At 37.9% G+C, this 12,893-nt stretch overlaps 1 protein-coding gene across 2 annotated transcripts in view; it reads right to left on the bottom strand.

Annotated features, from left to right (window-relative positions):
* Positions 1-1,015: 1,015 nt before the first annotated feature.
* Positions 1,016-12,893, bottom strand: part of FUT9 (fucosyltransferase 9) — a 172,376-nt gene continuing 160,498 nt past the window's right edge. For both annotated transcript variants that reach the window (XM_060283854.1, XM_060283855.1), the window contains one exon: positions 1,016-3,362. In XM_060283854.1, the coding sequence (XP_060139837.1) occupies positions 2,275-3,354 (1,080 nt within the window). In that variant the 5' untranslated portion in view covers positions 3,355-3,362 and the 3' untranslated portion in view covers positions 1,016-2,274. The remainder of the gene's footprint in view (positions 3,363-12,893) is intronic.

The raw sequence follows: 12,893 nt of genomic DNA, 5'->3' as shown, positions 1-12,893 counted from the left end.
GATGTGCTAGTTAGTCACTCAGTATTATTGCCTTAGCTTCAGTCATATTATCAGCATATAATTATAGTCTCACACTGAGAAAGAGACCAAATTCATAGTTGATAATAAAGGCAATGCCCTCAGGTTTCTCGGTTCTTTGAAATCATGAGCACCCACCACAGCAAAGGCTTTTTACTGAATGCTTTTCTGCTTCTGCAGAAAGGAGGTATTTCTAAATTGGTTATTAATGCATCCTCTTTAGATCCCTATACTTTTTTTTGGCCAAAAAGACAATAAAGTAAACATAAATGTATGAATTTGACTATTTGAACATCATGAAATAAATGTGGTGGAGATCTCTCCTTATCTAGGAGGGCATCTACACAGACATCATTTCTGGATGCAGTGTGGTTAGAAGAGATAATATGGAGGTAATCTTCCATTAGGTCAAATAAGTAAACAAAGTATGTGGCTCAGAAACAGGTCTGTTCATCTTTATCTCTGGTTAGGGCATTGCCTGACACAGGGAGCCTGTTCAATCATGGGTAAAGGAGTGAACCTGAAGGTCAAACAAGCCTTCATCCAATGTAGGAATCTTCCTCTGCTCAGATCCTTCTAGTGGTCCCAAGAGCTCATTCCCTCACAAGGCAGTCTGGATTGTTGGACATAGCTCCTGCTTTCTGAATTTAAATTTGCCTCTCTCTCTAACTTCCATCTGATGTAGAAAATTGTGGAGTTGAGTTCTACTGATGTTAACATGTAGAGGATTATTAGACTAAGTCACAAATAGACACAAATGGATGTCATCAGAACGTTCTAACACTTTTGATGGGTTTAGAATAAAGTCATTAAAGATTCTTTTGGTAAATGCTTTCTTTGAAGAATCCTTATCTTCCCATCTTTTCTCACCCACTGTTCTCTGCTTACATCTAACCCTTAACATTATGGAGGGGGAAACACTGTACAGCAACTGCAAGTTCAGGGGTGAATTCTCCAAAAACATAGTATAATGAAAGTTTATTTTGGTTCTGTAAAACCCTGAGGGCCATGGTCACATGTGCCACATATGAATAATTACAAAAATGGAATATAAAACATCATCTCCAGTTAGTACCTCTAGGATAGAACTGTCACTTTTTTGGAACAAACAAAAATTTTCTGATGACTTTCAATGTCATTCATTTATTAATTCAACAAATATGCATTGAGATATCACTCTGTGTTCCCTACAGATCGCCATTTTATTATGTTTAACATCTTATACTTAACACCTTGATAATAATTTTATTTAGGTTCTTTTAAATGATAGGACAAACATCTCACATATTATGTTCATATGATGAAATGAAATAGTTTTAGACATTGGACCTTTGGAAAAAATATTTTAAATTGATATGTTATTAAAAATTATATTGATGCATAAATGTGCCAATTATAAATATGACTTGTATCTATACATAACATTTTCCCTTGTCACTTGATAAGATTATTTGTTTCATTATAAAAAGGAGTGTTAAGATCAGGAAGAAAACTATCTTAGATTTTCTTAAGTGTTACTAGTATTATTTCCCAGGTACTAAAAATCCCAACAAATTGGATATTTAAAAATACATCATAATTTAACTTAAGATCATGAGAACAAGTGGCTGCATGTGCAAGTCAACTTAATGAAAATAAATGGAAAGCCTAATAGCTTCCCGAATAGAATAGTTCTGCTCCACTATCTGGCTTATTCACTAAGTGAATAATTCACAAATGTGGCATTCACAAATGTGGTAAACAGGTAAAAAATAGATCAAATAAAGACAGTTATACACTGTTCAACTTCGAAGTCAAAGAGGTTAGAATTCTATTACAAATGCTTTTCCTTTGTTACATTATGCCAACTTGGAACTAGAGATGATAATATTTAATGAAAATATTTCATATTTGAAGATGTGCATCTTCATTTACCAAATGGATTAAACAACTGATCAGTGTAGGAACAACAATCGAATCACAAAGTTACATTACAGACAACTACAAAAATATGAAAAAAATAATGTTTACAAATGATAGAGAAGAATAAATTATTTTTCAGTGCACATAATTAGGTATATATAAGATAATTTAAAACAAGTGGAGTGATTGCTGAGGCTGCGCTCTCAAAAATCTCCATCAAAATATATATGTCACCCAAGAGAGAGTGATACAAATAAATTATGACACAAAAGCTGAATGATTCTCTTCTCATCTTCAAAACCTCAATAATATCTCATCAAAATAATTTGCCAAGTGTGCAAATGATGGAAAACTTTAATTCCAAAACCATTTCTCTAAATTACCAACAGATTTATATTCTTGATGTCTTTTCACATGGTCACAAGCCAAGCATGCATGTGATTCCCAAAATCGTGGAAGATTTACTGTGAAATCTTTCCTCCAGTTAAAGTAACTAAGGTATAATTTATTGTTTTTATCTACTTCCTTCAGATACTTTGCTAGCTCACTGGGAGAGTTATAATCTTCCACATGAATGAATGAATCTGCTGGAATATAATTCTCATAGTTTTCCCTAGATGGCCCCAAAACAACAGGCACAGAGCCAGCCAGAAAAGCATTGTAGAGCTTTTCTGTGATGTAATCTTTGTGGATTGAGTTTTCAAAGGAAAGATAAAATTTGCAAGTAGATATGGTAGGAATCAAATTTTTATCATTCACATACTCTCCAAATGCTTGCCCATAGGTATGGATTTCAATGCTTTTGCTTAGCTCATTGTAATACTTGACCCTGGCATGCTCAGGGTTCCAGTTACTTACAACCCAGCACACTAACTTCTCTTTGCTTGGCACTTCAAACACGAAGGGGTTTGTGCTCACCGTCAAGAAGCCATAAGGCACTTGGATATCTGAGTCGCGGCGATAAGTCAGAGTCAGGTTGAACAGATGCTCAATGCCGCTCTTCTGGGGTGTGTGAGTTGGTGATTCCAAATTCATCCAAATCCATTTCTGGAAGGGTGGCCTCGCCTGCTGAGGTAAATTAGTCAGATCCCAACTGATGTCTCGGTGGTGGATCAGAACCGCGTGCGATTTGTTGTACAGGGACCGGTCCGTCGTGAGATGGCATCCTTGGATGTTGAACATTGCTTGGCAAGATGTAAGGTCAAAGGTCTGCCCAAATGGCCACACCCAAATCAGAATCGTAGTTTCGTTAAAATAATCAGTTTTGGTGGAGAAGAAATTTTTCATTTTCAGCACAGTGCTGGCTGACTCCATCGGATTGAAGATCCAGCTGTTGGTGGGCTTGATGTAAATGAGCAGACATGCCATGAAGCAGCCCAGGATAATGCAGACGATTAAAAATGGGCGGAGAATTCCTTTGGATGCCGAGGTCATAATTTTTCCTGTGAAACAGAAAAGGAAAGATAGAGGGGTAGGTAGAGGTAGGGATGAAGAGTTAATCATAAATACATTTTGAGATAAACAGGTGATACATCCTAAAATACACTTAATCACAAAATCAACTGCATTTTCCTTTCCAGTCTTAGCAAAAACTAAATATAGGATGTCAGTGCAATAAAATCAAGTTGTAACTTTAACAGTACCCGTTTCCTAAATGCTCATTCTCAGCTAGGCTTTGTGCCAAGCACTTTGCATACTTCATTTCCTTTGATCCTCACAGAACCCCTATCAAGGAGGTCTTTTATCACCTCTTCTCTGCAGAATGAGGAAGTTGAGGGCCAGAGATATAAGTAACTAGCTTACCCTAACTAGCTTACCCATTGAGTTATGCTCTTTCTTGCCTTCTACAATCTTTTTTGAACAAATAATACAAACATCAATAATCCATTGAGGTGCATTTGGCACCTCAGGTTTTATTGTCTTGATTTCTCTAGTCTCTACCCTTTATATGAGTGAGGACTATTTGCCCAGGAGTTAAATGCAGATCCATTTCCCATAACAAGAACAGTATCTGACACTTATCTGGTGCTCATTAGTGCCAAGCATTAATCTGAGGACTTACATGAACATATATATATATATATATGTGTGTGTGTGTTAATGTATATACATATGTGTGGTGTGTGTGTCTGCGTAAGCATACATATTAACTCATTATATTCTCATCTTAATCATGAAGAAACTAAAGCCCAAAATGGTTAAGAAACTTGCCCAAGGTGATATAGTAAGTGGCAGAATACACTTTTAAACTCAGGCTCTGGCTCCAGAGTCTGGGCACTTGAGGACTACATTTTTTTTTTTTTTTTTTTTGCGGTACGCGAGCCTCTCACTGTTGTGGCCTCTCCCGTTGCGGAGCACAGGCTCCGGACGCGCAGGTTCAGCGGCCATGGCCCACGGGCCCAGCCGCCCCGCGGCATGTGGGATCTTCCCGGACCAGGGCACGAACCTGTGTCCCCTGCATCGGCAGGCGGACTCTCAACCACTGCGCCACGAGGGAAGCCCGAGGACTACATTTTTATAATCATTGATTCCCCTGGTTGCAGCCAGAGGATACAATCATCTTAATGATATCAGGATGTAAACTCCATGAGGGGCTTTGTTTCTCACTGCTGTATCCTCATCACCAGGTTACAGTAGATGCTTAATAGATGCTGTGTATGTTGCATGAATGAATGGGTGGATTGCTGAGTACCAACTATGCCCAAGGTAAAATGCTTGGTAACTAGATAAACAAAAGTGAACCAAGTGTGAATGAATGAAATTATACTTAGTTGCTTTCTTGGTGTATTTTAACACATATCCTTCTACAGAACAACTACCTTTAAATTGACTTACAGGTATTCCTACCAGTAGATGAGCAAAATCTCCTAGTTTTGATTCTCTTTGTAGCAACTCAAAGTTGGCATATTGTATGTTTTAATCCCACAACACTTTTTTGGCCAAACGGGAAGAATTGGTTGCTAGGCAGAAACAACATTCTTTCCACTGAGTGCCTCTCAGTTCTCCTGCTTCCTGGACATTTTGAGTTTCTTGAGGTTCTTCTTGTTAACTCTCTGCACACCTTCCCCCTTCAACTTTCCACTGCTGTCGGGGTCAATTACTAAACAACAGGGGCAGTTACTCAGTAACCCCTGCTTTGTACAGAAACTGTCAGAAAAGTTTGTCTCTTGGACCCAAATTGACATCCCCTTGACAGGAACTTTTTCACCTACTCCTCATTACTAAAATTCAGTTGGATACCCAACGTGTCTTGAATTATTATACAACCTATTTTTGAAGGACCCGCAGCTGTGTCACTATAGCTCTCAAGAGAGACAGCAATAAATTTATAGCATAAAGCAAATCATAAACAGGATAAAGTTTTTGACATCATTTTTTAATAGTTTCAAGTAATATGAAGGAATATAATTTAAAGACTTTAGCATTAAAAATAAGAGTCTTAGTAAAAGATTTGTAAGAATTTGAATGTGTATAATTGTGTTTTCCATTAAGAGACCTTCAGTCATACTTTAAGAATGCTCTAAGTGTTAAAGAATGGAGGAGCCTGGAAGAGAAGCGGTTCAGGTGTGATTCTCAAACCATAAGTATACTTCAAGGTATTATGTAGAGAAATGTGAAACCAAGAAGAACAGAAGGCTTCTTCAAGGTGTGGTAATTCTAGATGTGTGTGTGTGTGTGTGTGTGTGTGTGTGTGTGTTTTGAATCCTTATTTTAAATGGAAAGAAACAGGCATATATCTGGAAAAGATGAAAACTCGAACTGACAGTCACTGTGTGGTACACTTACTCTCTATATGTTGTCCGGGTTCATAATCAAACCACTCCTGATAAAGCAAGACTTTTTAATCCTCAGTTAAAAAAGCATAAAAATCAGAAACCCTTTGAACAGAACTTTGGATCTACTCGGGGATCTTGAGATCAACTCAAATCAACCCCAAAGACCTGAAATGAATCACTGACAAATTAATAGGTGGATTAAAATTAGAAATGGTTTAAAAAAGCAGAAGTGTTGCCATATATAGTCACATTGTGACTTCTTTCCTGTTAAATGAAATAAAATTTGTAAAGTGCTTCTTACAGTGCCTGGACAATAGAAAGCACTAGGTGTTTGCTATTATGTTACTATTTCTTGTTAAACAGTCAAGAATCAGAGCTCTCATCATAGCTGAAAGTCTTTTGGACTAATAGATTCTGATTTTATGCAAATTATTACCATTTCTAACCACACACACGCCTACAGTCTCCTCTAAGTACAAAACATAACTCATTAATAATGTCTGGATAAAATACATAAGAAAACAAAGTATAATGAATATAAGCAGGTCTTTCAATAAGTCACGGTATGAGTCTTTTCACAAAACGTTGCTCTACAAGCACATTATACTTAGAGGATTCTGTAGCAGACATTTGCTAGTTTTTACTGCCTGGTAATTGCTCTGCCATCTTCTGAAAATAGCGCCCGAATTTCCTATCGAGATACCTCTCCTCTCCTGTGTGCAATCTTTGGGACTGCAGAGAACAATAACTCCCTTTTTCTTAACCAGTGTTGAGCAGGGGAGCCAGATCATTCAAACTCTCTCTCTCTCTCTCTCTGGGTGTTTAAATCTTGAGTGTAAGGGCCAGGAGGGAAAATATTTGGAGCTGATTAACCACAGTGGGGTCCCCTGAGAAGACAATTATATAAACCCTGCTATCTGGGTCCAAGGAGCTCCCCATGATGCTGCCTTCCTGTGCTTGGTTCTTCAGATATTCCTTCAGTTCTAAGAGCTACTCCATAAACTTGCAATCATTTCCTTTTTGTTTACATTAGTTATAATTGGTTTTATTGCTTGAAACAAACACATCCAAACAAACAACAACAAACAACAAAACCCTCATCAAGCCAAAAAAAAAAAAAACCCCAAAATGAAAAAACAAAAACCCAATTGATTATCTCTCCTTTTTTTTTTTTTTTCTTCCTGCAGTAGGTTAAGTATAAAACTTAAATCTTTAAAAAAATTATCTGGACTTAAAAAACCTATATATAAATTCTAAAAACAGCAAACAAATCTCTTCACTTTACATTAAGCCATAGACTGCACCTAGAGTTTAGCTATTTGGTGGTGTCTAACTTAACAGTTCGTAATCTGTTTAGGCCGGCTCAGAGAACAATTTTTCCCCATATAATCATTATGGTGTTTAGCGTCATGATGTTAGTATCTGGAATTCTGCAAAAGTCTTCTGAATACTCCACTGATGTTCGTAATTTAAACTGCCCCTTTAAAAAAATTGGGGGGGGGTTGGTATTGTTTTGTTTTGCTTCTACTCTTTCCTACAACTTTTATGCTAAAATCCTTTACAAGAATAAAAATATAAGCCTTCGACTTTCTACACTGTACACCGAATTATATTCTGTCTCAAAGCACTGTAAGACTTAATATATTCATGGCTTTACTTTCAAAGACTCCCTTGACACCTCACATTCCACTAAACCTTTCTTGTGGGCATTCCTGCTCTGAGTTCCCACAATTCTCCCCATTAGCTCCTGAGCCAAATGCCTCGTGCCTTTGGGAGAAATGCCATTTACTTTTTGGCAAGAAGACACTGGTTGATCTCTAGAAGGCTATCAAATTTGTGTCTGTGAACATTTCTCAAAGACCTTTGGATGCAGTCTCTGGTATTTCCAGGCAAAATCCTCTGTTTTACTTCCTCCAAACACCAGAGAAGCTGCCACCAAAACATACCAGCTTTGGTCAGCAATGCTTTTCCTGAATATTCCTCAGAATACATTCTGACATAACTGACAATTTCCTGACTTATTAATACAGTGGTTTCATCTTTAGGGTTATTACCTCTAAATGCTCAAAAACCTCTTTTTTTTTTTTTCTGCTTTCACTTTTGTCTCAGACATTTGTTTCCTTTGGTCTGCAAGTTGCCAACTGCCACTTCTCCTGCCCTGCACACTTCTTTATCTTGGATAGTTTCTACATTCAGTCTCTGAAATTTTCTTTTCAATTCAGGGATTAACCTTTTTTAGTCTGATCTTTTATCTGCTCTCTTCTCTTTACTCATAATCACTAGTTCTTAATCACTGTCTCAATTCACTTTAGAAGCTCTATTTACCAGCTCTGGCTGTAGCTAGAACAATCAGATCTGACACTGAGCCCAAGTGTAACGTGGCCCATGTGCCACCTAAACATAGGAACACCCCAGACAGGACAGGGGGTAGTTTCTGTCATTTTCCCAGAACATGCTTTCTGGATTCCCTTGAGGCAGTCTTTCATAATTTCATAGTGCTTTCTATGATTATTGTCAGGTGTTGGACCATAGCAGCCAGGTAATGAAGGTCAAGGATGCCTTTAAAAAAAGAAAACTCTCATTTTTGGGCCAAAATATTACTATATGTTCCTGACTCTGAGAGTTTCTTTCTTTTTGATGACAAAGTAGAGCAATTAGCCCATTGAAGGAGCCTTGACATTTCCCTTTCCTTCAAATCCACACCCAACCCAGCACGAGACCTGCCAGTTTTGCCTCCTCAATATTTCTTAGATTAGCTGACTTCTCCCCATTTCCCTGGGGTAAAATGTGTATCATCTCTTGTATGGACTACTAACATCGCTTTTTAAGTGGTCCACCTGGCACTCACTTTTGATCCTTTCAGTTCATTCACACTGCAGTAGACCAGTGATTCTCAAAGTGTGTTCCCAAGACTGCCTCAGCATCAGCATCTCCTGGGATCTTGTTAGAAATGCAAATTCCCCCCACCCAAATCTTGACATATGGAAGCAGAAACTCTGGGGTGAGGCCCAGCAGTCCATTTAAAAAAGTCCTCCAAGTGATTCCGACATACACTTTTCAAACCACACATCACATGTTACCCTTCTGTTTAAGAGTATGAATTCCAGTTGCTTTTAAGATAAAGTAAAAAAGTCAACGTGGCTTAAACAGCTTTGGATGATGAGGACCTTGCCTCTGCCTCCAGCCTCAGTGCGTTGACAAACTCTCTTTTGCATTCTCTGCAATGCTGTGCTTGGCCGTCTTGCATGGGGTCACTGCACCAGTTCTTCCCCCTCCTTGGCTCACGGGCCCAGCCGCTCCGCGGCATGTAGGATCTTGCCGGACTGCGGCACGAACTCGTGTACCCTGCATCGGTAGGCAGACTCTCAACCACTGCGCCACCAGGCAAGCCCTCCTTCTCTTCCTTGATTTACTCCTTTTCACTTTTCTGGTCTCAGCTCCACTGGTGGTTGCTTATGGAAGGATCCCTGACCCCTCCCACTGTCCAACACACACACAGTAAATCAAAGGTCCCAAGTACGTGTCTCATAGAACCATTTTTGCATAGCACTTAGCACAGGAGCAAATTTACCTATACTTGTGTGGGTATTTGATTAATGTTGTTGCCTCTGTTCCACCATAACTAGTCTCATATGGTAGATATTGGGTGTTTTTCCTCAATATTTAATCCCTAGTGCCTAGTCAGATCTGACATATCTTTGCTCTGAACAAATGTTTTTGGAGTGACTGCATAACTAACAATTATTGAGCATTTGCAGTGTTCCAGACACCAGGCTAAAACGTTTATGTAGATTTTATCATTTAAACCTCAGGAAAAATATATTTCCTTTTGTTCATTTAACAAATAAGTATGCATCACTTTCTCTGTGACCTCATGGTTCTAAGCACTTAAAGAATTTTAATTCCTTTAGATAATGCCCAGATGAAATATACTCTACAATTATATTCATTTTTACAGATGAGGAAACTGATGTCTATCTATCTGTCTCATGTCTTACAGCAAGTGGTCAGTCAAGATGTGGACACTAGTGGTTTGACTCCAAAGTGTGTTGCTTTAAAAACATGTTAAGTATTGAGGTTCAAGCATATAACTGCAGAGAATGCTATGAATTATAGGAATAAAGTTTTATTTGATCTGATCTGACACTGAGCCCAAGTGTAACATATATTACTCTGGAGCCATTGTTCATAAGAACAAACTAGATTCATCAACACTTCTCTCCTGGCTCTTACTCTAGAAACCAATGGCCGGAACTGTGGGTCCAGAGTACTAGAATTTTAGGTAACTCTCCTCCTGTCCCCAGGAGAGCAAGAGAGTTTGGAGAGGTAAATCAGAGCAGGGATGAATCTAGTTGATTTTTTTAAAAAATTATTTTGGTGTTTATAAAGCAATTCAAGAAATACCAAGGATATTGACACATTTGTAATTGCTAATCCAAGGTCTCTCTGAGAGTTATATTCCTGCTAGTCACATTTTCTTTCAGATGAATTCTTTATATGCTGCTTTGTTGAGTCAATTTTGAAACTCAACTAACCTCAAAGAGCTAAATTGCCTAAAAACAATAAAGGCAGAGAAAAGGAATCATTTAAATAAAACTTTCAGTTATATCCCAGAGTTTGTCCACATGTCATCAGTTAATGTTTTCAAAGGATTTACAAGTATTTGTTTTTACCATTCCTTAAAACTTAATATGGAATTCCTTCTCTATAAATTTTTGCATTCTTAATTCCCTGGATCTCACCAGACTACTATTGAATATATAAGGCCATATGCTTTGAATCACCAGTTTGATAGTTGGATTTCCATCAGTCTTACTACCAGGAATGTCTCTTCTTTTAGGTGTCCCTCAATTGTTTCTGTGAAAGACCATGCAAGTTTCATTTGGACCCCGACCAGTCTGGCAGCAACAGTCCCCATCCACTGTTTGTCCTTCTTCATCACGTGGTTCCACTAGTCTGAGAATCCACTTAATGCAGCTGTCCTTCTCCTCCTAACCATTCAATGTGTGGACCTAGAAACACAAATGCAGCTTTTCCCTGACCTCTAACCTTCAGGGTGCCAGAGTTTCTGGGTCCACGTCACAGGTGAAAAACCAGCTCTCTGATCAAACTTGGTCACTGATTCCAGCAACTCTGAATATGCTGGGACACTCACAACATCTCTTCCAGAACTTTTCCTTCAATGTCTGGTCCTCTATCTGCTAACAGTACAGGCTTTATTCTCAATTATAGGGCAAGTGAGTGAATCCACAGGAAATAAACTACTTTACCTTCTCTGGCTCTTTCCTCTACCCTTATCCCCAACATTAAATTCTTGCTCTTCCAGCTACAAAAGCAAAAATGAAAACAAAAAAACAAAACACCATCATGCATATCAAAGCATGTTAGCAGATACTAAGAAGGAGGCTGCCTGAATGAAAGAATATCTACCTACAGAGAGAAACATTGGATGGGGCATTGCCATGACAACAGTTTCTGCATCAGACTAAATTCTGAAGGCTGATCATCTTTTGAACTCATGTGAAGCTAATTAGCACCAGCTTTACTGGGGTTAAATAAAAACCAATTACTGTAGTTAATGAGGAGCTTCTGAAACTTCAACTTAAATCTATAATAAAAGAATTGGCCAGTAAGAACTAAAATAGAAAGGATGAGCCACAAGAAGTCAAGAACCTGAGACAATATGATAGAAGTGTGGTTAAGAAGATTGTAGGGAAAAAAAAAGAACTTGCAAGTTTAATCAACTTGCAGCTGAGTAATCTGAAAATGAACTGATTGATTAACATACTTAACAGAAGATAATATTATTAGAAGAAAGATGGAAATGGAGAAATTAGGAGTAAAAATTCCAAGAGTAAGAAACTTTTAATCTTGGAGATACAAGTGCTACAGTCCTTGGAGGGGAGGATTTCTATCATATCTTGGTGGGAATTCAATTGGCCCCTTTGGCTTCTTTATCTGTAACATGAATGAAACATCGTCAAGGGTCACCTAAGTGTCTTATTCTGATACCGTTCTTAATAAATAATCTTTTGAATATTTATTTTACCAAGCAGTTGAATACTCAGAAGAAAACACCATATTTGATGAACACTGTTCTCTTATCTTCTATTAACCGCTCCTCTGTTCTATCCTTGCAGATAGTCACATCATCCATACACCTGCCTAAGTCTCCAGTTGGAAAGCATGATTTACTGCCTCCACTCCCTAACCTGACTTCCATAGATTACCACAATTAGTCAACTGAAATGCCAGAACATTTGTTAAATCTCACTCTCTTTCTCCATCTTTTTGCCACTTCATTGTTTAGGTCTGCATCACTTATTTCCTGGATTGTTGTAATGAACCATTAACTGTTATCACTGTTACTGGTCTTGCTTTCCTTCGATTCATAGTAAAAACTGTGACTTGAGTGTCCTTTTTTTCCTTTTTCCCTTTCATTCTCTCTCTTTCAAAAAAGTTTTATTATAGAAGTTGTGTTGGGGAAGAAGGTGTTAAAGCAGCTGGCCTGAGATCCCGCCTATTACCAGGGAGATGATCCTGGGGGGTGGGAGGAAGAATGCAGGCACCTGGTCCAATGTCCTTGAAAACATGATAACTTGACCTACAGGTCAACAGACTAATATTTGCTGGAAGGGAGAATTCTTATCTATGAAATACTTTAAGGAAGATGTTCTTGGTTTAGAATTGCTTACTGTAAACAAACATATACTTGTATGGATTTATGAGGTATGGCTCGCTGGAGAATGTTACATAAGCTATACAATTGTATAAGCTATACAATTCTCTTGAGTATAAAATGGAGATGTTTTCCTTATATGATGTCTTATTTACCAAAACACTTTCAGGTATATGTCTGAATTTATTTCAAGGTTATCTATTCTATTCTACTGATCTATCTGTTGATTATAGCATGCTTTAAATTGTTTATGTAGTTTTCCTCCTCATAATTATTTTCTTTAATTGTATATAACCTGCTTATTTTTCCAAATAACAACAGAATAATTTTCATCAAGCCCATCCTTGAAAAAAAAATCTTTTTTTTTATAAACAGATATTCATTTTTAATTATTATTTATTTATTTTTGGCTGTGTTGGGTCTTCATTTCTGTGCAAGGGCTTTCTCTAGTTGCGGCGAGCAGGGGCCACTCTTCATCGCAGTGCGCACGCCTCTCACCATCGCGGCCTCTCTTGTTG

This window comes from Globicephala melas, chromosome 14, assembly GCF_963455315.2.
Source record: "Globicephala melas chromosome 14, mGloMel1.2, whole genome shotgun sequence".
Taxonomy (NCBI): domain Eukaryota; kingdom Metazoa; phylum Chordata; class Mammalia; order Artiodactyla; family Delphinidae; genus Globicephala; species Globicephala melas.
Note: the sequence above shows the minus strand (reverse complement) of the source record. Positions and strands in the feature narration are given on the sequence as shown.